The 26,872-nt window shown below is 43.9% G+C and overlaps 1 protein-coding gene across 2 annotated transcripts in view; it reads left to right on the top strand.

Annotated features, from left to right (window-relative positions):
- LOC142587002 (uncharacterized) overlaps positions 1-22,371 on the top strand; it is a 46,747-nt gene extending 24,376 nt beyond the window's left edge. For both annotated transcript variants that reach the window (XM_075697880.1, XM_075697872.1), the window contains 3 exons: positions 9,311-9,385; positions 13,452-13,744; positions 21,725-22,371. In XM_075697880.1, the coding sequence (XP_075553995.1) occupies positions 9,311-9,385; positions 13,452-13,744; positions 21,725-21,844 (488 nt within the window). In that variant the 3' untranslated portion in view covers positions 21,845-22,371. The remainder of the gene's footprint in view (positions 1-9,310; positions 9,386-13,451; positions 13,745-21,724) is intronic.
- Positions 22,372-26,872: the final 4,501 nt, after the last annotated feature.

Raw genomic sequence — 26,872 nt, 5'->3', positions numbered from 1 at the left:
GGAGTGGTAAAACAACAAAGAATGCAGAAAAATACACAGGATTTAGCAGTTCGCATGGTAAATAGTGGCCTTAAAATTTGATGTGTCCGAAATAGCAATGAGGGATGCAGGAAGGCGGTTCCAGTCGATGCCAGTGTGGGATGTTGCGGCTTGGGGTAGCGTTTAGGCCAGGAATTCTTCAGACACAGGGATGAGTACGTCCGGGAGTAGGAGTGAAAGTTAAAGGGTTTATTTTACATTATTTACACTGGCTCCAGATATGAAAGCCCACTCCATCTAGGAGCCCTTTAAATATCTGAGCTCACTACATGTCTGAGCACACATCAGGACACAATGTCAGCTGACATCAGAACAGACACTGCACCAAACATGTTTGCTTTGCTTTTGAAACAGTCGATTCCCCTAGGTGACTAGACTAGGGAATCTGATGACTGTGTCTCGACCAGTCATAATCGTCGAATCGTTCGCAAAATCCTGTCCATGATGTCGCACCGTTCCGCCGGACTCCTCCTCCAATGTTGCGCGATCGCTCCCACATATGATTCAACGATGTGGCAATCTGTGAACCTGATGTAGACGCCATTCCTGCAGAAGACCTTGACGTTGGCCCCTTTTATGAATTAGGTAGTGGGCTCTCCATGATGGTCTGCTTGTCAGTGTCAGGTTCAGGTAGAGTGGACTTTGCGGTAGTTACCGCTTCCACTGAGGATGGCGGTTGTTGTCACCTTGAAGTGAGCCCCTTTGTTTTCACGTCACAGTCTGTCTGGCCCCACCATCGTTTGGGTGGGGGCTGATGAAAGGGCTGCCTCGTGGGAAGCATCCAACGAATGCTCATTGCCGTTTTGAGATTTAACAGGAGCAAAAAGGAATCCAAATACATGTTTGTATGACAAGGTGGCACAGCAAGTTTGTGTACGTGATCAGGTTGGGGCAAAATGTAGGAAGGAGGCACAAGTAGTTGTTTTAGTACAGGGTTTTAATGGTAGATCTGGAGGAAAAGGTGAAGACAACTTTCTATGTGATGAAAGATCTGCGAAGAGTTTGCTTCATCAATGTAACACTTACGTGATAGGAATGATTAGATAGAATATAGCAAGCTGCTCGGTTTTGAATGGCCGGGAACGTGCACCCCTCTCCTCCCCAACCCCGAATTTCTGTTTAATGTGGTGGCAGGACAGGAACTTTGTCTGTTGGACCAAAAGAAAACTGTGGGCACATACACTCACTGAAGCTAATGCACATGTTGTCCACTGTAATGCACATGTCAAAGCTTGTGAAATAAACATTTGAAAGCACAGAAAAAGAATTTCTTGGATTTTTCTGGACGCACATTGATAGAACAGTAAAAGTAACCAGTGCTTGCATGTGTAGTTTTTCTTCATGCAACAAAGGGTTAAAGATAAAGGCACGGTGGAAAATTTTCTGACAAATACCCTAGCATGTGATTAGCATTAATGGCTATGTAGTCAACATGCTTGTGCCATGAGAGGTCATTAAGCTCTTAAATATGCTTGCACCCTCTGGGGCATATCTTGCCCCACAACAACAATCATCTGCCTTGCTTGCGTTTTCTTGAAAACTCTGCGCTTACTACTTTCCTGTTGAGGATGCTATGCCACGCTGACAACGCGCATGCCGCTCGTGACCTGGTAGTGCCGTGTGCGCAGCATTAAAGAAGGCGCACAAGAACGGTGATTATTGTTGACCATTCAAGAAAAATATGTACTCGTTAGTAATGCAAATATGGCATTGTATGCTCATAGATTTGCACTTAAGGTATGTTCAATTTCGTGAGCCATTGGTTGCACCAAAGGGGATATGCTTGATGGTTGTCTTGTAGCATAGGAGAATCGGAGGGGTCAGTAATTTTATGTTATATTACACAGTTGTCAGCAAAAAAATTGAGGACAACGTGATGCAGTTAGGAAGGTCATTAATATAAATGAAATAAAACAGAGGTCTGAGAACAGACCCCTTCGAGATACCTGAAGTAATTGAGGACCAGACGAAAAATGATTAGCAGTCACATACTGAGTTCTGTTAGAAAGAAAGTCCCTAATCCAAGACAGTCCATTTAGGTAAACATTAAATTGATTAAGTTTAACACTTTCCCTACCATGGGTAAAATGGCTATTTTTTGTAGGTTACACTAAATATTTTTTCCGAAGAAACTATTGCACTCAAAATTTTATGCCATACATGAACGCAAAGCAGAATAAATGCGCTTTTCAGGCATACAACTGTTATTAACGAGATTTGTCATAAAAAAATATAAAGTGCCAAATACAAGATTGTAGAATAAAATTGAACAAAACTTTTAATTTGCTTGTATCTAAAAAGAAAAAATGCTAACATAACTTCTAATATCCAAAATATTTCACAAATAACCATTATTTGCAAGTAAACCAAATTTTTTTCTTGAAACCTTCTTGTGGTACAAAAATTTAACCAAAAGCCCTACACTTGGGCATGCCATGCAGCAAGGCAGTTCCGGCAGTATAGTAGGACGTTGTAATTCTTGCAGTAAACTCTTGTTTTCTGCTGAGTTTTGCTGTCGTAACATTTTTTGCAGTTTTGGTATGTCTTCATGTTAGCTGGCTAGTGCTCAATGGTTTGGTGGAGGAGCACAAACGAGTGGTGCATCCTCAAGTTCCGGGTTGATTTATGTCATTGTCGCTCTCAGAATCAAAGACTGATGAAAAGGCAGCATTGTGTATCTCGCTGCTGCTTGAGCCATCAATAAAATCATCCACAGACACAGCGGAATCGTGAGATCTGCAATGTTTCGAAGCATGCACGCCGCTTCCGAAGGTGGCCATTCTAGCTTTCAACTCCGAGTGCACTCGCATCTTCAGAGCCTGTTCAAAAATCCCTGCCAAGCAGGGATAAAATGAACAGTGGGTCCGTGAGCACCGCGGAAGGTCTTGAAGTTGGCATTTTAAGCCTTTGTTAGCGGACTAATGGTGCCCAATTGCCATGGTAAAGCATGTAAGTAAATCATGCGACATGGTGTCAAGAGCTTTTGCAAAGTCTGAGAATACCCAGCCAATGTCAAATGAATTGTCAGTGATGGCAAGTAGATTGTTAGTTAAGCATGAGTTGGGTGTCACGCGAGGGCATCTTACTCAAACCATGTTGACTATGATGAAAAATTGTATTGCTTTCCAGAAGTAAATAAGGTGAGAATATATGTTCTAAACTTTTCATGGAATACCTGTCATTGAAATAGGACAGTAGTTCTCCAGAGCATGCGCATTACCTGACTTTGGGACTGGAACCACTTTCCGTTCTTTCCATTGTTGCAGGTGAGGTGAGCACTGCAATGACTGGGTATAAATTCTAAACACTTCAGTACACTTGAACATTTTCAAATCAATATTGTCAGGTCCTGCACAAGGAGAAACCTTTTGGTTCTGAATTAAGGGGCCAACACCAACCCAGTCGACTATTGCTGAATACATTACAGGAAAAGTTGAATTAGTTACACTTGGCAAATTGAGAGTGGCATTGCCAAAGCATGGTCTTTAATAATACCAACTAGCCCACCTTTTCTTTCTATTAAGTGGTATTGTCATTGCAAAAAGAAACAAACATAATTTGAAATGTTACAGCACTGATTCAGTGGAATACTGGTGCCATCAGGAGACATTAATTGTATGGACTATGTTTTAGTGCCACAAACAATGTTCCAAAATTTGAGCGTGTTTGTTAAAGAATGTATTTTTGTTATTGTCACTTGGATGTACTCATCTTCTACCCGTTGGGTAGCTAACTGACAGTTGGGAAGATTTGTTAGCTTTCCGCAGTGAAACAGCCTTTTCGTTTTGTTGCACAGGCACTTAGGAGTAGTGTTAAACAGATGAGGGTTAGAAGATAGTGAGGGTTAGAAGGCATGTTCTCTGTAGTTACATACTGATCTATTCGGGACAACATCTTTTTTTCTTTTTTTGAAGAGCAACCAGTTATCAAAGTGAGTGATGTAATCTGCAGTGAATGATTCCATTTTGGCTATAAAAGACGTGATATCTGCATGATTTTAAGCACTAATTCTCTTAAAACTCTTTTTAGAAGAAACATGCGCTTTGAGGATGAAGTGAATAAGCAAGTGATCTTAAGCCAGGCAGGCAGGTAGGTTGGAAGCCAAGTCGGTCGTAGTGAAAATGTGGTCAAAACCATTAGGATACAGTAGTGCGAGTGGGTTTGTGAACAAGCTGTATGAGGTTAAAATTGGGGCACATACTAAGAAGGTGCACGCATTCTGCAGTGTTTTTCTTCACATTTGCAGTACCACCGTGTCGTGAAATGGTGGGAAAATTACAATCCCCTTAGAAATAACATGGGTGTCTTAAGAAACCTAATGACTAAATTCTTTAAAACGTCATGAAGGTCATTGCAAAATGAACTTGATGCAGTTGGGGACCTATAACAAGCACAGAAATGTACATTGTTATCGACTGACAACAACACACATGTATACAAGTTCTAAAGATGAAGAAATCGGTACAACAGAAGAAACAAACATTTAATAAATGGCACTCACCCAGCATGAATATCCCGGTCATAATGAAAGATACTGTGCTTCTTTTCACAGTCAAAAATGTTATTCTGTATTTTTGCTGGTAGCCACTCTCGTTAGCAGTTGCATGTTTAAGAACCCCAGGTGGTTGATATTATAATCCAGAGTCCCTCACTACAGCCTTCCTCATAATCAGTGGTTTTGGCATGTAAAACTCAGAAATTTAAGTATTTTTTAAATCTTATTATGAGGGCACCAATAACATTAAAAAAGAAAACAGTGAAAGAACAGGACGCGAAGTAGCCACAGATGTAATGCTTACTTGCAGGTTCAAGTCAGCGTTGTATCTGGCTCTTTTAGAGTGCAGCTCTTAGGCGCCTGTTCCTGGGTTGAGCGTCAGCGTCGACATAACCGCACAAATGTGCACATGTCACTACTCGTGGATTTGTCGCAGTCTTCTACCACAGCTGGCTCATTGGTGCCCCTCGGCGTAACCGTGCGAACGCTTTCATCGTCGTCTTTTTCCACAGCTGGCTCCGATGCCGCGCATCATGCTAGCGTTGCCATAGTGCCCCCCTCCCTCTGTAAAAATGCTGACGGCACTGACCCACTGCCAGTCGGTGCGGTGATTGCGGTGTGAAATTCTTTGCCTCAGTATATCGCCCACGCCTTCATTGTTGTCTCCTACAGCTGGCTCCGATGCCGCGCATCATGCCAGCATTCCCATACTGCCCCTCCCTCTGCGAAGGTGCTGACAGCACTGGGCCACTGCCAGTCACTGCGGTGATTTCAGTCTGAAATTCTTTGCCTCAGTCTATCGAGAAATGAAAACATGTATATAGCTCGCTCTTATTTCGCATTAAGGAGTTATCGTAATCGTTGGACATTTTTTTTGTCCCAATCTTTCTCGCTGTTTTCATTCTCAACACAATGTACCAACTAGCCCAACAGCAAACTTTTCTGAAGTACCTGTAGCAAACTAACCAAGAGATGAAAGATGAACTTAATGGTACAAACGGTTTATATTGTGTGAACTTGCCCCTGCAAATCAAAGCATTTCAGCAGAGGCAATAATTGCATACACTGTTGCTAGTGGTGGTTAAATTGCACTCAGTGGTTAAGGCATTGTAGCACATTATGGTTGATGAGGCTTTAGGACATTACTAATTACAACATGTTGCCACGTCTGGGAGATTTTAGTAACATATGCCAAATGATGAATTTAATGCCATATGCTTTATTTGATCTGGATAAGGAACCAGGTAAGATGGTATGCTCAATAAAAGAAAGAAAAAGGATACAATTGCAGATAACATTATACCGAATAGCCTATTTGTGCTTCACTACTTTAAGAGGACACTAAAGGAAAGTGCCGAATCTAAAATGTTAGACTATTCTTCTAAAAACTTTGTCCTGTGCATGTAACAAGCCCCATCATGGAGAGGTGTGCATGGGAGCCTGCAATTGTACATTCTAGGATCAACTAATTTATGAGCTAGCATCTTCCCTGGGCATGGAGAAATAACATTTCATCTCTAACATACACTTGTGAGAGACTTCACTCAAGAAAGATATGTGCCGAGTGCTTGGCATGTCGGCTCTCATCACAGAACTCTATTTTGGTTGGCAATAGCTAACTGAGCTACCTCAACATTGTAAAAATAGTTCCAGTGCACAAGAAAGCTGACGGAGGTTCTATTAACAATTACCATCCAGTCTGCATATATTGTTCTTTATTAATGTCATCGAAAAACTGTTTTATAACTGTCTAGAAAAGTACCTCTCTGAATTTAATCTGCTGTCTCATTATCAATTCCATTTTCACCAAGGCCTTTCCACTGAACTTTCTTTTCTTTCTTTTACTGATGGCATTAAACAAGCAATAGACAGCAACATGTCCGTCGGTGTCATGTTCACTGACCTTGCTAAAGCATTTGACACCATTAACAATGAAATTTTGTTACACGAACTTAAGTACTTTGGTATATCTGGCCCACCTTTACAGTTCATTAGCAACTACATTAGTACTCAATTGATGATTGTGGAAATTGACAATTATCAATCTTCAACAAAAAACTGCGCCCTTCCACTCTGTGACGAAAGATGACCAGCGAAGCTGTGTATGAGGGCCCCTTAATGGCGAACTGCACCTTCACCGCTGGTCGGTCCGGCATTGTACTATCTTCGGGATCGGCCCACATATGGGGAGTGCTTAGCGCCTGCTTCACCTCCGCCGCGGGTTCCGCCGGTATTGCACTATCTTCGAAATCGGCCCACGTATGGGGAGTGCTTAAAGGGCCCCTGAAACGGTTCGCACAAATCTTGTTGGCACGTAGGGTACAGCTAAAGTTAATCATTCGCACCTCAATTTATGTGAAACATCGCATATTAAGAGCTACGGACGATTACAAGTTACCCTCCTCCATAGTCATGCATTTTCTCCTCAACTCGTTTGCTGAGTGATTGGGGCTAAGCTCCGCCTTCGCTGGCTCTGCATCATGATGGCACGTCGTGTCGTCGACTTCCAGTTCTGTAGGAGCGAGCGAGCACGTGAAACCTCTCCAAACTCTCCGCCAGCTGCTTGGCAGTCGACCCCAAGCGAGAGCTATCGAAGCAATGTGCGTTGCGACCATTCTGTCGCAGCGCCAAACATGTCTGGTATTCCAGTAACCACAGGCGAGCTGGGCGTTTCGACGGATGGTTGGAGTCATAAACTAAAGCTGATGAAGGAACTTTAGCATAGACCTACGTGAGCGGCCTGATCGGTCTGCACGGTCCAGCCACCTGTTGGCGTGGAGCTTAACTAGCCAAACAGAGTGCTAATATTGCTCTAACCAAGTGTAAAACATTTTAAACATTTACAAAACCAATGTGTTAATGATTACACTCCTGCAAGAAATTCACACCAGCAGCAAAGAAGAATACATTTCGTTACTGCTACTGTGTGTGGTTGAGCTCTGTGCCACCAGGTGGCTGCACTGTACAGACCATTCACCTTTGCGCTTCTCATCCCGTGAAATTACATGGACCACCTGGACAGAGAGTAGTTTTCAGGCGTCGCATACATCATACCATGTGCAGATTGCCTATACTTCTACATAGACGAGACCGGCGATTTCGGGACATGACTTCAACAGCACAGAAACGACCTCAGTAAACAATGCATTGCATCAAATGCCTTGGAAGAGCACTGCACAACTATGTAACACACTATGAACTGGGAAACCCGCCGTGGTGGCTCAGTGGTTGTGGTGTTGGGCTGCTGAGCACGAGGTCGCGGGATCGAATCCCGGCCACGGAGGCCGCATTTCGATGGAGGCGAAATGCGAAAACACCCGTGTACTTAGATTTAGGTGCATGTTAAAGAACCCCAGGTGGTCGAAATTTCCGGAGTCCCCCACTACGGCGTGCGTGCCTCATAATCAGAAAGTGCTTTTGGCACGTAAAACACCATAATTGTTATTATTATTATTATTTTTTTTTCCGGATCAGCCCACGTATGGCGAGTGCTTAATGCCGGCTGCACCTCCGCCGCGGGTCGGCCTGGCATTGCGCTATCTTCAGTATCAGCCCGTGTATGGGGAGTGCTTAACGCCTGCTTCACGTCCGTCGCGGGTCGGGCCGGAATTGCACTATTTTTGGGATTGGCCCACATATGAGGAGTGCTTAACACCTGCTTCACCTGCACCGCGAGTCGGCCCGGCATTACACTGTCTTCGGGATTGGCCCATGTATGGGGAGTTTTTTGCTTACCACAACGACACGAAAATTTCCTTGAACGGTAGAGGTGTACAGCTTCGCTGTAAAATAATTGATCGAGGGGGTACCATAGGGATTCGTGGACCTCTACTCTTCCTTATATTCATAAATGATCTACCTGCAGTACTTTGCCATGACATATGGGCGAGTATTCGCTGTTTGGCGAGTATTTGCCATTTTCGCTGTTGATAAAACCCAGGATTATATTAAAGAAAAACACCTACCTACACCAGCCCTGGTGTAAAGCAAACCTGTTGCATATTAATCCTTCTAAGACCACGTTTATGGTATTCCTTTCTCCATTCTAAGAAGCAAAAAGAACTTCTTCACGGAAAGTTGGCTTGTGAAGGCTGGCTCCCTTCTAGTTCCTCTCCTTCCACATAATTGAGAGCATGAGAAGTACAAAGGGCTTTTTTTTTTTTTTCAGCTGGAGCATTTCAAGAACCATTCACTTAAGCGTAAAACCTTCAATTGTATACAGTCTGGATTCAATATTTCGGCTTCAAATAAACAAATGATAAAATTGTATTTAGCTTTCATTTAAAGTCCCTCGGCACATTCAGGTCATTGCTGTCTTTCACTTTAACAAAAGTAGCCCTTGCATCAATCATAGAAGTAATATACAATTTCCACAGCTGCAGGGTTAATAAGCACCTAATAATAACCATACACATTAATTTGACTGATTATATACAGTAGTTATGGGAACACTGACAGTATTTTTGTCATCTTTTATGAGTATGACTGGATTTTTAATGTAATTCCCCACTACTCTGAACTATGACCCTGATCTGCAGATGTCATCTGAACACATAGGGTGACTTTAATTTATTTTGCAGGAATTGTCCTAGTCTTTTCAGCTGTAAGTTCATTGTGTTGTAGGTAACTGTTAATTCACTACTGTGGTTCTTTAAAGTAATGATTTTTCTATTCATTGTCAACTCTTGCATATGGCCCTCACTATGTTTGTGCCTTAACAATACCAGCATCTATTTCTACATTGTTCGTTTATTCTCTTTTGTGCCACACGACAAGGGCTGCAAAAGTATACGGGTGTGTCACCAGATCTATCAAAAGACCTGGGTGCAATGCCTCCTGCTTCTAGTTCGGGTAAGTAATGGCAGTACCCACTTTTTGTTTATTTTTGTTGATCTTAAAACTAGCATTGTCGTTGAATTGGACGTGTTTGAAAATGGTGCAAGAAATTTATAGATGTACAGCTGACTTCAGTTAATTTGGCCCTGACGGGACCGACGAAATTGAGTGAATTACCTGCCGGGTTGAATTAAACAAGAGTTAGAAAAAAACGCTGATACACATTGCTGATTCATTTGGCAGTATTTTCCCCATTCTAACACATCCCGAAATGAAGGAGCACTCACTGTGCCAAGGCTCGAGTCAGTGAACAGTCATATAAGTAATGGTCGAATGCCTTTCAGGTTTGGCCGCAAGGACATAAAGGTTGACTTAATTAGAGGGCAACTCTGGAGATTTTTTTACCATGTCAAGGTAATGGAATACAGTATAGCCTCGTTGATAAGTCCCCGTTACGTACGTTTTCCCGGCGCCAACGTTCGCGGTTGAGAACACAAAAAAGACCACTTGAGTTACGTTCATTTTTGATCGGTTTATATGTTACCTGAAAATGCTATTTTTCGTCACCAACGTTAAGTACGTCGCCAAACTTCAATCGTATGATACATTCTCCGCGCGCTAGATCCCATGGAAACAAGAAAATACGCTAAATGCACGCGATCGAGAACACTATATAGCGTTTGGTGTGCGAGCTTGCGAAAATTGCTCCCAGAGGCCGCCACACTGCTGCAGGCGCTGTGCAGAAGCACGGCCGGACTCTAGCCGAGCCGAGCCAGGCCAAGCCTCGAGCATACAAAGCGCGCGTCGCCGCGTCTTTAGTCCGCCGTGCCTGTCGTTTCGCTCGATGTTAATTTCAGTAGCTCTGCCCACCCGCTTCAAAGGACTGGCTCTGATGTTATCATCATACAGAAGACGTTTCCGGGATCGTATTATCCAAACCGACGTGGAAATACGATCGTATTAGCCGTACAAAAATGCATTTACCTCTATAGGGCATCGGCCGGGAACGAAAAAAAAACGTATTATGCCGAAAAACGTATTTAGCCGAATCGTATCAACGAGATTTCACTTAGCTGCCCGCCGTGGCAGCTTCACCGCAGTACTCGCCCACCCGTCGCACGGGAAAGCGCCGGTGCACACTCAGTTTCCCACTTCGGTACCAGCAAATCTTCTCCGGGGTCGTCGCATGAGGCATTCAAAGCTATCACAGCCAATTCTATTGTGATAAAAATCTTCGCCTATCTGTTTCACACTGCGTGGTGCTGTCGGAAGCATAGCGCACACTTTTAATAGGCAATTACCGAAACGCATCGCCATTCCATGTTGCAGATTGCTATCGTATACGTTCTCGGCCACCAGATCCCATGTGAACAAGAAAAGGTGCGCACGATCGAGGACAGTACATAGCCGCCCGTCTCGCGTGAAAATGACAGCGCGCACATTTTCTTATTCTGGTACCAGCAAATCTCCGCCCCGGTCGTCGCACGCCGTATTCGCAGCTATCGCCGCCAAACCTATTGCGGTAAGCATCTTCACCTATCTATTTTACAGTGCGGGGTGCCATTGGTAGCGTACTGCGCGCTTTTAGTAGGTGATAATCCTAATGCGCCACCGCTCCCTGCTGCAGGTGGCGCAATGTGGGCATCACGTTTCGCTTCGGCAGCATCCGGTGTCGCCCGCCAGCTCGATTTCGTATCGGTTTCCCTTCTCCCTCTTGAAACACTGCGCAATAGGAAAACAACAAAACACTTCTCCGGCTGCCCGAGCACCACCAGCTCAATGCACGTCGGTGTCTCATCTCATGCCGCAACGATCCACGCGATGCTTCACATTACGTAGATGTGAACAATAGTTGAGTCCGTAAATTTTTTTTCTCGCGTCCAAAATGTATGAATGTGGTTCTACTGTAATAAATGTGCACAGCAACTGCGCACCGAAGATCCGGCAGCCTACGAAGCCGTCATTTAATGAACCGTTAGGATTAACCCAGTGATAAACACCGGGGCCGCACGTTTCAGCTTCAATGGTTAACCATCTTTATGGAGTGCTTGGGTGGTGAATTTTTCTTTATTTCTTTCATTTCCTTCTGGCTAACTCGGAAGGAGCCTGTTTGAGAGCGCTGCTTTATGATGCGGGTGGGAGCGCAGTCACGTGGTATTCGGCATATTTCACAGGGTTTACTTATCAATCGGAAAAAATTCGTACGCAGTTAGTACGTCACTGAAAATACCGCAGCCAGATGTCGCGTGGCTGTGCCTGCAAATGCCTCATTGACACTTTGATAATTACGATAGCGTGTCTTGAGTTATATAATTAATTACAATTACCTAATTAAATCTCAGTAACAAAAAATTACTGGCAGCTACTCTACTGTAATGGAAACAATATGCACTAGGTTTTCTTCAAGTAACGCATTGCTTTTCTTTTAGATCTTGGTGCATGGTAGTGAATTGGGACACCATATATATTTTTATGACCTCTGCATGCAAGTGATGATGTTTCCATCCCTATTAAATGTTGTAAATTGTTAGAAGTGTTTTTTATTGAGTTAGCTTTCTTTACTGGAAAGAGAAGCAATACTGAGACGCATGTCATTCACATGCATTTCGCATGCCGTTGATAAAAAGACTCTGCCGAAGTGGTCACTAAAGTCTGCAGGTTCTTTTTTTTTTTTTTTTTTTTCGGGATCAAAAAAGCATGCAAAGCATATTGAAGCAAGGTAAACATATAGCAACATATTCATTGTCTAGGCATAAGCTAGCCATACCTTTCCATACCTTTAGAAATAATTGTTAATTGGCTACCTCCTATGTTTGAAAAACATAATAAACGCTGACCATTATGTTGTCAATTTAGGTAGAATTGGAGCACCGTACATGGGACAAGATACTACCCTATGTAACATTCGCTTACAATACCGCATTGCAAGAGACCACTCAAGTAACGCCATTCCATCTTGTTTTTGACCGAACAGTGAGCACACCCTTAGATGCAATGCTGCCTGTCAGCGACCATGCAGAACAGAACCCTGACATCAGCGACTTTACACAGAGGGCGAAGAAGCATGTCAGCTGGCGCGACACCGCATTCAACAAAAAGGCATCGCATCAATGTGGACTGATACAACTTGCGGCGAAGAGAAGTCGAGTATGCACTGGGTGACAAAGTATGGGTGTGGATACCCATGCGGACGTGCGGCCTGTCCGAAAAGCTTTTGTGCCATTATTTCAGCCCTTACCGATTACTTCGCCGCATCAGTCCCTTAAACTATGAAGTTACACCGGAAGGACAAGTGAGCTCATCACGATGCCGACATTGCACAGAAACTGTTCATGTGGTCAGAATGAAGCCATATTATGACAGACAGTGAATATTCTACCAAACACATCTACTCGGTACCATATACCACTTTAGTATGGACAACAGCTTGTCAACAATTTCATTGCTTTACACATCGGGATGATGCGTTCTTGGAGGGGGGATAATAACACAAGGCAGAAACCATCTTTAAACAATGGGCAAAGGTTTGTGCCACCCCCCCTCCTTAAGAGGACAACGGCATATTGGTGAGAAAGCAAAGATGAAGACATAATGGCGCGTGCATTTGCCGCATGCACTCGCATCGAGTGTGACCGTTGTCGGGGAATACTAGAAGAAGAGGTGAAGTTCCACTCTAGAAAAAAAAAGAAGGCATTCCTGATCTCCTGTTTGGAACGCGGCAGCTATATTTTTATTCACTCCCTGGGCGAGAAAAAAATGGAGCTGGGTAGGCCATGTAATGCATAAGGAAGATTACTGGCGGACCATTAGAGTTACAGAATGGGTGTGAAGGGAAGGGAAGTGCAGTCGAGGACGGCAGAAAATTAGGTGGTGTGATGAAATTAGGAAATATTCAGGCACAAGTTGTAATCAGCTACCACAAAACAAGGGTAATTGGAGATTGCTGGGAGAGGCCTTAGTCTTGCAGTGGACAGGTAGGTGATGCATGATCTCTTATTTTACTGCTATGTTCAAGAGTGTGATCTGCTTAGAAGAGAAACACTTTTCACATCGTATGTGGTTTTTTTTTTTAATTGGCTAGGCAACCTTGACTATGGCCATGTGAGGGAGCCTGACTCGGAAGAGGAGCTTGAGCCACCCCTGCCAACACAGAAAGGCCTTGCCTCTGCAGCCAGTGGGTCAGCACCCTTAGGGGCGCAGCCCATTGGGGGTTCTGTTGGAGGTAGTCGTCCAGAAAAGCCTCTTGATGCCTCCGCAGCTGCAGGCACCATGCTTTTCCTGCCAGCCCAGGATGACAGCCATTTTTTTGCCTACTTCTTGACTGCAGTGGTGCTTTGTGTGGTTGGGTACTTGGCCTTCCACAACAAGCGCAAGGTTCGTTTTGGTTTTAGACAGCTCTGAAATATGTTATGTGATAAGTTGTGCTAAGTAGTGCCTTATAGCACAATGTGGGCTAGAGTTTTCCTCTCGTGTTGATTGATTTGCCCACATTGGTTGGATGTTTCTCAGAAAAAGCAGATACTTTAACCTCTGGACCAATCAGTGATGCCTGACCAAGATGACATAGCCTCTAGGAATCATGGTGTATTGTTATCAGTAGTATTATCCAGTTCTATGTGAAGTACAGAAGACCTCACATAAAGTTCTAAACGGAACAACTAATCTGTGACAGTTACCTCAAATTGGTATGTTGAAATTGCTCTCCTTTTCAGACGTTATGTATACACTTCAAATATTTGAGAAGGAGAGGTGTTGAAACAACCTTATGTATGCCTATGCTTGGCTAATACAAAACAGCAATTTCTTAACACAAGTGTTGGGTACAGTCGAACCCGTTTACATTGAGTTATTCTGTATATCGAACAGTTTCTGAACACTATATAATTACGAGTATATATAGCAATAATTACGCTTCCATCAAACAAAAATAGCAGCAACTCCCGATATATCGAACGTCAAGCGGCGCTAAAGTGCCCCCAGAAGTAGGCTTTCCCTTGTGGCGGCAGGTTTCCCCTCGTGGCAACGGCTTGCTCGATGCAGCGAGGAATGTGTCGAGCAAGCCCCCCCTGCAAAAAATTATCCTGGCCCACCCGCAGCACTTGCTCAGACAGCCAATCAGAAGCTCTTGTGTCCTCATCGTGCAAGATGGCGTAAGTGCAAGTTGTCTCGCTGCTTTTCTGGTTCATTGTATTTGCAGCTTGTGGGCCTTCTCCCGCAGTGTTATAGTGTACTAGAGTATACTATAACAGTGTTGCCTTGATGAAGCGGCAGAATTTGCCTTTCGCCGTGAAGCTCGAAATCATAAATCGAGTTGGAACGCAGTGAGAAGTCGGATGCTCCCACAGCGTGCAAGATTCCGAGAAGCACTCTCGGCATGATCTTGAAGAATAAGGGGGAGATTAGGGCTAAAGCGGACAAACTAGCAACTCGGTGCCCATGGCGCCCGACGGCTACACACGGTGGTGTACAAGTGGTTCATCCGAAATTGCTTCAAACGTGCCGGCTTCCACGTGCCCGGTGATTGCTATAAATTCTGATGAGTGCGACGAAGCCATTGACGGTGTTGCTGAAGTTTGGAGCGAGCTGTCAGAATTTCCGGAAGCCGTTACGAATCAATGGTCAATGAGTTCGTGAGTGCAGATGATGGTGTCGCAACCAAGAAAGAGCCCAAAAACGAAAACTACATCGCCGACATCGTACTGAGCACAAGTAAAAGTGGGCACAATGAGGAAAGCGACGACGGTCCTTTGCCCACATCCTCCGAGGCGGTTTGTGCACTTGAACTAGTCTGTTCCTTCTGGGTGAATGAGGAAGGTTGTGGCCCCAGCTGCTCCGACTCTTTAGACAATGTGGAGAAGTGCGTGCATTGCAGGCAGCGAAATTGCCCAAGCTGAAGAAAATACAGGACTATTTCATGCGAAACTAAGCTAGTTTCATCAATAAAGGGATTTTATAAATGGTATGTGCTTTTATGACGTCCAATTTTTTAGCAGGCTTATATCGAATTATACCCTATATCGAACTGATAGGCGTTTTTTTGCGAGTTTGATATAGCCGAGTTCGACTGTACAAGCAAGTAAGCAGTGCAAACCTTGACATATCACAGATTTTGTCTACTATTGAGTGCCAACTCGCTTCAGCATGCAACCTGTCAAGAATCATGATAGAGCGCACTTTGAGTGATTGGTTAGTCAGTATACTGTTTTGAGATTGTGGGGATTGCCGACATCCCGTCGATTGTTTGCCATACCAATCGACAAGCAATCACAGCTACATGACACTGCAGCTGTGATGGTGGCAAACTGGTCACGTGGCGCTCTGCCCACCTTTGTGCATATATCAGCAAGACATCGTAAGTCAACGGAACTTAGAATCATGAGAAAGCCTGCTTCATGCGTGCGTGGAATGTGTGTGCTGCGTGTGCTGCCGGGCCCAGGATTAACAGTCCAGTGCTTGAGGATGATTGCCGCTATCACCAAGTTTGTTGAAATACTCTTGTAGACATATTTCTAATGCCATGCAGTTCGTCTTCTTCCTAAGTTTGAATGCTTAAGTAACATTCATTTTGTTCCTCCAGTAGCTCTTGCTATATTCTGTTTCAATAGTTCCGTGCAGCACTGTGGAAGCTACAGGCTTCTTCGACCAATCAGGGGGGCGAATGCATCGTAAAGGTGCCCTTCCTCGCCCTGTTGTCTGCTAGCAGCGAGTGCTGCAGTGCAGGCGGCGGCATCACCTACTACGACTGCAACTGCGCAGCGAGATCAGTTGTTGTGATAGCAATGGTGGAAAATTTGTTCCGTATTGGCTCTGACACCAATAAGGTGTTTGTCTTCAAGATATTTCAAGATGCAGAGAAGGAGGGTTGCAGAGACGGCGGAAGTGGAGGGTTCAGAAGAAACACTCGGCCAGCGTGTCGCAAAGGATGGTGCTGCCATACCTTGATCCTTCTTCTAACATCCACTTGTACACAGTGTATTCGCTGACGCTCGTAAGTGCAGCCAGTTTGTTAATTAGAATTCATGCACGTTTAACGCACTCCCTCTTTGCCATTCCAGGCATGTTCAACACCAACTTATTCAATCTTTTCGCATAACGGAGCAGCTAGGAATGATACCACAAAAGCAAGTCTGTGGACTCATTTTTGCGAAGGGCGAAGCACTACCCAAGAGGGATTCGATCGCGGGGTTGTGGCTGTTCAGACTACATGTATGAATTTAGTCACTGTCAGATCAATTAATTATTTGTACTTTTTAAATGCAAATTAATGTCTTTATGGCAGCATTGCATTAATTTTCTTGTTCTCTGCATGTTTTCATTTGAACAAGAGGTGTGTGTTCAGTACCGTAGAGCCTGAATAAATATTTTATTAAAGTGCAAGCAAAATCGCGCATTAAACCGCCCTGTGACATGCAGAAAAGCTTTAAAGGGAGCAGCCGTCGACAACACCATTTGTCAATGCCATTTAGTCGTCCACCTGCTTCCGAACTGTGGCACTACATGTCACTGCGCAAGAATCTGCGCTTGCGGGTCATGTAGCCTTGGCTCTGCTGCACGGAACTACTGAAACAGACTAAAGTGCCTATTCTGGATGAGGACTACTTGTTAATGCAACCGAGAATCCAAATCGCATATAAGTGCACCGACGGAATGAGTGAAAAAAGAGAGAGTGGCAGAACTTGCTGAGAATTGCTCCACGTGACGAAGTGTCCGTAGTACGCCTTGACGATCAGAGAGGAGCGACAAATTGGTATATGGTGCCGAGAAGTCAAAGGGTAACAACCTCGGAACAGGTCGCACAGGCCCGACCGGCACCGCCCCGAAGGGAGACCTGGGGCCCATCGATTGGCACTAGAAGCGTGGACAACTCAATGGTCCACTTCCCACTCCACCGAGTAAGTAAAACGATGAGAGCAGTGGTATTTCACTGGCAGCCACAAGTAACCTGCCGAAACGAGGCCGTACCCCGTGACCTCCCACTTATGCTACACCTCTCATGTCTCTTCACAGAGTCAGACTAGAGTCAAGCTCAACAGGGTCCTTCCCCGCTGATTTTGCCAAGCCCGTTCCCTTGGCTGTGGTTTCACTAGATAGTAGATAGGGACAGTGGGAATCTCGTTAATCCATTCATACACATCACTAGTTAGATGACGAGGCATTTGGCTACCACAAGAGAGTCGTAGTTTAACAAGTCTTTCCATAGGGATTTTAAACCGGAGACTTCAAATTCCCCCGGCACACCTCAGGAGAAAGAGGGTGATGCACCTAAAGTAGCGCAAGAAACAAAGGCACCCGGTGACAGTGCACACATGTTGGAGGCCCGGAAGAGAGTTTTCTGTTACAACTGCGGAGAGAAAGACCAGGAGGTGTGAGAAGTGGGTGGTGTTTGCCACAATTGACTCCAATAACAACCTGCAGCTCTAGAAGCCGTATATGGGACAGCTTTCAGTGAACAGCCAGGTGTGTGCGGAGGCGGCAATTTCGGCCAGCCTGCAAGAGCAAGTCAGCTATGGCTCTTCGAATGGGTCAGAGCAAACGCTGACGGAGCAACGAGAATTCTTCTCTAGTGTGGGAGCTTTCAGCACAAAAATACAGGAGGAGACTCGGAGACTGATAGGCGTGTCGCCTATTGAGCAGCAGTCAGACGACCATGGAACGATTACCGAGGCAGCTGCGTGCAGTGACAAGTCAAACGTGTTAGTAGCCAAAAGCGAGGGGAAGGCAGTAGAGAGTGGCGGCTTTCCCACACAAGAGACAGAGGGCCCGCTAGGCCAAGTGTGCGGGGGTGGCAAGTTCGGCCAGCCTGCCAGAAAAAGCACAGGAAATAGAGGGCCCGTTAGGCCAAGTATGTAAGGAGGTGGCAAATTCAGCCGGCCTGCTGGAAAAAATCACCTATGGCTGTTCAGATAGGTCAGAACAGATGATGAAAAAAAATTATGCGGATCCCACGCACTGTGGGAATCGATGTAAGCGAAGCTTTCTGTGCTGTTTGTTTTGATTGACGATAATTAGCAGTGATGTTGACAACGAATGTTTTTCCAACATGAGAGTGGTGAGTCAATGTTAAATGTTACTTTGCGTGCACCACTGCTGTTTGTCTGCGTAGTACACAAAACACAAAGGGAGAGGTGTTTGCTTGAGGCGTTGTTGTGCGCCCTATTTCATAACCTCTGAGAAGGTTGAGCATTGTCATTGCTTCACAGGGCACATCGCATTGTGGCCGAAGCATTGAACTTGAATTGGGTTGTGGGGCTGTAAGTGCCGAAAGCACAATCGGATTATGAGGCAGGCCATAGTGGTGCACTCTGCATTAATTTTGGCACCGTGGTGTTCTTTAACATGTCCCTAAATCAAAATGCGCAAGTGTTTTTTATTTCACCCCCGTCGAAATGCGACTGTCTCAGTCAAACCCACGACCTCGAGCAATGCCATAGCTGCAAAGCTATCGTGGCGGTCACAGGAGGCACAGGAGTGTTGATTTGATGTGCGACCGCTCCCGTTGTTGTCTAGAGCCTGCGGTGCACTTTAATTAATGTGGCTCTGCATCTGCACGCCCTGCGTAGGTTGTCCGTTAGACATATTTGCATAGTTTTATTTTTTGGAAATAGCAGAAATGCACCGCACCATACTTAAGTTTATCCAGCGTTTCCTTGCCTTCTCACGTCACATTTGCCCAATTTCCCCCCCCCCCTTGTATCTGTATGGGAACTGCAAGTGAAGAGTGGCATGGCAGTTATTCACTCATTTCACGAATGCGTTGGTTCTACCCATTCTCTGCCTCCTCTCCCCCCTCCTCTCTTCCATTCAATCTAGCTTCCTTCTGGACTTGCATGTTGGTAGAAAGGTAAGCGCTTGCTTGGAGTCACAGATAATTACAGTTGTCAAGAGGCTAATGCAGCGACTACCCGGGAGCTCCAAAGGGCATTGTGCACATTCGATGTGGTGCGGTCCAAACGAGCGTCTCTTTTCTTCTTTGCCACACTCCTTCCATGTACTATATACATGCCCTGAACCACCCCCCAATGCAGTGTGCCAGACAGCAACAGCAGCAGCAGTAGCAGTCGCAGTGGGAAAGTCGAAGGAAAAGGCAGAGAAAGCTTCAGTTTAATATGCTCCCGAGAAGAGCATGCATTCAGCATAAGCATTGTTTTCGAAGCTTTTCCACTCAACTCGACACAATGAAGAGTGGCATGGCAGTTATTCACTCATTTCACGAATGCTTTGGTTCTACCCATTCTCTGCCTCCTCTCCCCCCTCCTCTCTTCCATTCAATCTAGCTTCCCTCTGGACTTGCATGTTGGTAGAAAGGTAAGCGCTTGCGTAGGGTCACAGATAATTACAGCTGTCAAGAGGCTAATGCAGCGACTACCTGGGAGCTCCAGAGGGCATTGTGCACATTCGATGTGGTGCGGTGCAAACGAGCGTCTCTTTTCTTCTCTGCCACACTCCTTCCATGTACTATATACACGCTCTGAACCACCCCCCAATGCAGTGTGCCAGACATCAGCAGCAGCAGCAGTAGTAGCAGTAGCAGTGGGAAAGTCGAAGGAAAAGGCAAAGAAAGCTTCGGTTTAATATGCTCCCGAGAAGAGCATGCATTCAGCATAAGCATTGTTTTCTAGGCTTTTCCACTCGGCTCGACACAATTTTTGCTTCTTTTCCACTGCTATAAGTTGTCAGCCAAAGTGGTGACGTGGGAAATGCTAAAACCATCCTCTGCAGTGCCCCAGTGACTGGAGTTGTGCTGCTGAGCAAAAGGTCACTGATTTGATTCCTTGCTGCAGCAGCCACATTCCAATGAAAGCAAAATGCAAGAACGCTTGTGTACCATGCTTTTGGTGCACATTAAAGAAGCCCAGGTAGTCAAAATCAATTTGGAGCCTCGCAATGAGGTGCAGATGTGTCGCATTTGACCTTGACTGCACAACACTGGCAGTTGAAGCTGAAGCTGTGTTGTGCAAATTCAGCTTGGTGGTTTCACCTACATACAAACTTAACCTGTTCCATCCAATAGGGGCACGGTCTACCTTGTTAGGCACGCTCGCTGTAGTTGTTCGCTGGTCACTTGCGTAATAGCTGAACACTGATCAGGCTAACCTGTTCATGTCATCTCAGCCTGTCACTGATGAGCCGCTCAATGTGTGGCAAACTTGTTGCGACGGTTTGCTGCCCAACATGCTGGCAGGTGGCAAATTTTCGTCACAGCCACCCTGCCTTGGCTATCTCCTATCTCCTTGGCTCTGCTATTTTGCAATGCATTTGGTTCGGCCATCTAATGTCCCAGCAATAAAAGGTGCACAGCATTGCATCGTGACTGTTCTCTCCTTCTCTTCCTTTCTTCTTGGCTTTCCGAGGTACTCTCCTCTATTTCTTCCTTCCCTAGCTGTTGGCACCAAAAGTGCATGCTGCACTGCGGTCAAGAAACGAACACGTCGAGAACCGTTTCAGTTACCAAAATATTAAATGGCCAGATGGTGAGCTTTTGCCGTTACTGCCACTTGAAGGAGTATCAGCACATTTTCCAATTGCAACTACAACCAGTAAACATTAATTCAGATTATTATCATGAGTGAAAATGTCTTGTGTCGCTGAAGTTACCTATTGCAGTTTTGGTAGCGGCAATAAAAGCGATAGCAGTGCGCTGTTTGAACGGAGCAGCAGCAGCAGCCGCATGTTGGCTTTGATGATGCTTGCAAGCACTAACCTAACCAAAGTAGAAAGAAATATTAAATGCTTTGTGCGTGGATGCCAATGTGCACCCACACACACATTCACTACATTGAATTGCTACTACATTCACCTCCATCACTTAAATAAAACAGCAGTTGATTTAACCAGAGTTACACCGTAACACAAAAGTGCGCTGGTGTTTGTCCTGCTAATTTTAGGACACTGATGCCACCAGTTAGCCTGGTTGCAGAACTCTCATAAAGTGCAGCACGCTGGCTGAAGCATGCCACAACTAAGGCCGAAGCATAGATGTTCCACATTCGCCACCAAGGTCTGTGAATGGTGGCGCTGGCTAACACTCCCAGGGTTCTACTAGGAAACATAAATACCCAAGAAAGTGGATGGGGAAACAGCGCTGCGGTAGCTCATTTGGTAGAGCATCGCACGCGAAATGCGAAGGTTGTGGGATTTTTCCCCACCTGCGGCAAGTTGTTTTTTTCATCCACTTTCATTTCCATTAACTCATCGTTTCTTTATTTCATTTATTAAGCACAAGTAATTTCCCCTATGTTGTCCTTGGTGTCAGCGTTTGTTGGTCTCTTATGATCTCGGAAGATTGTTTTAGAAGATTTTGCTCTTTCTCCTGTTCCTAGTTTGTCTTCATTACATGGCATCCATGTACTGCAGATTCTGGCTCTGATTCTGGAAGGCAGGCATGAGCGCCAGAGGAGGCACAACGGACACTACAGAAGGCTGGACAATGCTGATGAAGCGCCATCTGGCCGCAAAAGTCGTGGCAGCTTTTAGAAACAAGGACCTTGCTCTAGTCAGATTACTGTGGCTTACTTTAAGAACTGGCAGCTGGAGCTGCGCATGCCAACTATTGTGCAACAACTCATGGCCACCTGCAACTTCAGGATACAACATTCACTGACTTCCCTGCCTTAGCCATAAGCTTTCATGCACCTAATTCATTTTGTTCTTTCTGAAGAGAATTTTTGTGGCATGATGGTGTAGCTGTGCTAAGGTAGTGAACTAATGAGTGTGGCTGGCACAGGCAGTGTTGCTGTTATTCCACTCCTGAATCTGTGCTTGACAAGAGCTTGTGACTGTCTGTGCAGCATACATGTCGGGCTTAGTGTACAGGTCTAGTCACAAACTATAGTCAAGCATACTGCTGAATAATAATTTGTTTCTGTCGTTAAATTCCATGTTGAAGTACACTTAGATTTAGTGCCCACAACTCTGCTGTCTTGTATGTATGTCCTTGCAAGGTGTGTAAGAGCAACAGTGTTTGCTTGCAGAAGAGGGTTGTAGCGCCAAAAAAGACAACACATAGCAAGCGAGACGGGACAGGCGCAACTTCCAACTGTTTATTCACAGCATATGCAAATGAATGTAAGGACAAATCAAGATGGGTAGCAAGAACCACACATGTGCGTGAGGGTTTTTTACAAAAAAAAGCAGATAAAAGATAGGTGAGGCACACACGTATCTCACGCCCGTGTATCTAAAAAAGCAGTTTCATTCTTATAAATGGAGATAGATGGGGCGCTAACACAATCGCTACAGTTTCTTTTAATATAGAAGGCCTCCAACAGTTCACGGGCTGTCTGGTCCTTACTTCTGTTTAAAACCTTTGCTTTTTTCAGCCTTTCAGCCCCACACTTGTCAATCTATCTATCTACCCATCTATCTCCATTTATAAGAATGAAACTGCTTTTTTAGATACACAGGCATGAGATACGTGTGTGCCTCACCTATCTTTTATCCGCTTTTTTTGTAAAAAACCCTCGTGTGCATGTGTGGTTCTTGCTACCCATCCTGATTTGTCCTTATATTCATTCGCATACGCGATGAATAAACAGTTGGAAGTTGCACCTGTCCCATCTCGCTTGCTATGTGTTGTCTTTTTCGGCGCTACAACCCTCTTCTGGAAACATGCACCAACTAGCCCCCCAACAAGTATTAAACAGTGTTTGCTTTGTGCTGTGACACTGTGGCAAGCTGTGCTCGACTGTTGTGGTTTTAGGGTTTGCTGAGTCACGAATACTTTCTCAGTAGACTTTGAGTACTGCATGCAGCAATGAGATCGGTGTGCTGGTATCTACTGGATGAACCAACACTGTACCAGCAGTACTGGTTAGTGCAGTGCAGTACAGTAGTACAAAGAACTACCAGCACTGCACTGGGGCCCACCATATGTTTTTCTTCCCAAAAGTTAATGCCACTGCGACACACACAAAAAAAAACAAATTGGTATCTCTGAGCACAGAAGGCAAGGTAATAATAAAGGTTCAACTACTTTTTACCCAGAGACTAGAACAAAGTATAAAGCAAGAGGCAATAGGTTGGGCTCTTTTTGCTTCCGCTATCGTGCAAATTCTGTCATACTCAGTTGATCAAATTTTTGCTGTATCAAGACTGAACAATTCATTTTGTAGAGTAATGCAACTATTGAACAAACACGCTTCTTGTTGTTGGCATTTCAAAAATTGAACGTTTGTTGTCCAGCTGTTCAGACTAAGACATATGTCTTTCTGGTTTGCTTTCCGACTGGATGGCATTACATTTTGGCGTTACACATTGTGTATCCCAGTAGCATGGCAATAATAAGAGTTATAATTAATCTGGATTGTCGATTAACTATTGCAGCTGTTGGTGGTTTATATTTACCCGTTTGAGATTCCATTTGTGACCTTGCTGTTTATATATATATATATATATATGCACAGTACGTATGCATGTTCTTAGCAGAACAAATGGTGCGAACACAACTCATTCGTAAACAATAAAACAGTGGTGAAAAACCATTGGTTTGGTGGATTAGCTCCTTGAAACACATCATTATGCCTGAAGACAGTGATGCAGTTATTTAGAATCAAGTTCGGACACTTTTGAGCAAAGAACTTGCTTTTTTTTATTATTCAGCACAATGTTTCAGTTCACAGTAGCACAGAATTTAAGGGATGAGGGGAGGTGCTCCTTAAGTAGTTTGTGTGTGAAAGGTTAAATGTAGCATTTTAATCATTGACTCAAATTTTACAGCAGGTGTAGTTAATGTGATGTTGGCCCATGTGTATTGTAGCTGCAGTATTATGGTGCACTTGCTTTGAAACTGTTTAAATAATTTGAATCAGAAACACCCTTTTTTTACATGTGTTGATTCGTTTATGTGGCTTATATAGTTTTTTTATCATATCTCTTGCATGAAGCTATATTAATTTGGCTCCTGCTGTACTTGCTTATAAGAGAAGTAAAAATTCTAAGATATGTAAGGGGAATGACCACAGTTATTTACTTATGTTGGTTTTACCTCTGTGTGTGCATGATGCATCTTTCACTGTTCACATTGTGTGAAACATAAAGTAAGGAATGTGTTGTTAGTTTGCTGAGCAGAAACAGTTTAGCAAAAGCCCCAAATTCATTACATCCATGTGGACATGACGCTGATGAAGCGGTTAGACTTCGAAAGCACAGGAATGTGTTTTGTTCACAATAAGTGTGGTGCACACTCAAAAATTGAGTTCTTCCGTGCAATTAATGATTCATAGTGTCAGCCTGCACAATTGTTTACAAGTTTCCGAGTCCTGCTTTGCTTGTTGTTTTCATTAAACATGTCTCTCTTTTTTTGTCTTTTCATATGTTTATTAGTAAAGTTACCAAAGAAAAGTTAACAAGAAATGTTGTTACTGCTAGAATGCTTTGCTTGTTTCTCATAAGACATGGTTGACTGGAGACAGTTTAAATTGAAGTATTAGGTTAGGAAACATAAGTATCTTATCTCCAATTGTCATTTAAATTTAGGTTGCAACATTGGCACACATTGTCTGCATGCAGTTGTACTACGTACATCATGGTTTTTTTTTTTTTTTTTGGCATAGTGTCATGTTATCTTGATGTAGTACCCCTTGTTGTCAAGACTCATGATACTTGCATGGTACTGCATAGATTCTTTTCTCACTTTCACTTGTGCTTTTCTTGCATTAGTTCTTTTATTTGTATTTATGTTACACTTTGTTAACTGGTTGTGATTCCATGTTGTGCCTGTAAAAACCCATGCACATTTAGATGCAGCAGTTCATATGGTTCAGCTGCATGGAAGTTTTCAATTTAGTTTGCACATGAGCGCTGGTAATGGTGTGAACGCAATCATATTGTCCACTAAGTTACTTCAAGATGTTACTTGCCCCCCCCCCCCATTATTTTTTTTTCCCCAGGGCTGTTTTTGCGTTGTTTTTAGTACACTGTGCAAGAGAAATGGTGACAATTTTCTTTCTGAGTCAACATCACTCAAGCTTAGCCCATACATTGCACAGGTCTCTAAACTTATTTCTGTTATACACTGGTAATGTATTTGCTTTGTTATGTGATTTATGCAGCACATAAGATATGGCTCATTAATTTTTTATAACTGTATTTCTGAAGGTCATCTGCTGGACACTGGCCTTGAACGTTATTTGTGAATCAATGTTCTTAAGCATGAAGCATGCACCTGTCTCATCTTCTCTTTAGTAGACTAGTCTGCTAGCACTGGGTCACTTTTTTACAATTTCTAAATGCCCATGTTGCTTGCCAATCACTATGTATTCTTAATGAAACATGTCAAAGTGCTTTCTTCCCTTTGTGCTTGAAATAGCAACAATCACTCAACCTTCTGCAAAGGGTGTGCTGACTATGTAAATACTGTACAATATTGTGTGGCAAGCATTTGTTTGCCATGTGCAAAACTGCCCTATTCTGAGAGGGAGTGAAGAGTTCATCTGTGTACATTGATTTGAAAGTAATTTCTGCATCGAGTATAAAAGAAAGTGGTAGAACTTGTTATTGAAATGTGTGTGATTATTGACTATAATGATGCTGACAGCAGTTACTGCAGGCAATATGTTGTATGTGAGAAGCTAGTAATATTCTTCTCTCGTTAGGGATGTAAGGTCCTACAGGGTGCCCCATTTCAAGTATTCCTTGGCTGCTGTATGAGTGATCAGATGTGACACAGGGTTGCATAATGGTGTTCATATCTTCAGCATTCAAACGTGTAGAGCGTGAGAACTCCTTCAAACTCTACAGTTCTAGCACTAACAGTGCACCAGGAACACCATGACATGGCTCAGCAGGAACTCCTAATTTGTAATGCTTTAGAAAGAACTGAATCCTTCACTGTAAAAGTTCATGAACCACGTAAGTACTTACCGAATACATTGTTGTGCTTTTTTTTAACATGGCAAAATGCGTGCACACACATATACTTTCAGACATTTACTTTCAAGATGCATACAGTATTTTGTGCTTTTGGTGCCAAGTTTACCTTGGTACTGGCACATTTCTCATTGACAAAGTCAACTTCAACATTCCATACGTAGTCTTGAAAGTTCTCATGTGCCTCTTGATAAAGCATATGTTGCATATACTGTGCATGTTGTTACAGCTGTAGCACATACAGTGCCTTCAGAGTTAATGTACCAATACTTTTGTAAAAACACTACACCAGTTCCGCAAAAGCTGCTTTCACAGGTGGCTTATGCACTTTGGTGGACGCAACTTTTGATAAGTCAAGTATTGGTAACAAGTTGAAGCATTATATGGTTCATGAGGTGGAAAATTTGGCATACTTGTCAGCGTTAGCGTGACCACGTGATGGTCCTAAAAAGTTGCGAAACTGCGACCTTTAGTGAGATTCGAACCCACGACCTTTGATGTTAATTGAGGCAGAGTTAATTGAGGCACTCAAACTCACAACCTTTATTGGGAGTCAAGCCCACAACCTTTGGTGTCAATTAAAGAGAAGTTAAATAAGGCACATGTAATTAAGGTATAGTTAAGGCACTCAAACCC

This window comes from Dermacentor variabilis, chromosome 1 (assembly GCF_050947875.1).
Source record: "Dermacentor variabilis isolate Ectoservices chromosome 1, ASM5094787v1, whole genome shotgun sequence".
Taxonomy (NCBI): domain Eukaryota; kingdom Metazoa; phylum Arthropoda; class Arachnida; order Ixodida; family Ixodidae; genus Dermacentor; species Dermacentor variabilis.
The sequence above is the reverse complement of the archived record's forward strand: the minus strand, read 5'-3'. Positions and strand labels throughout refer to the sequence as shown.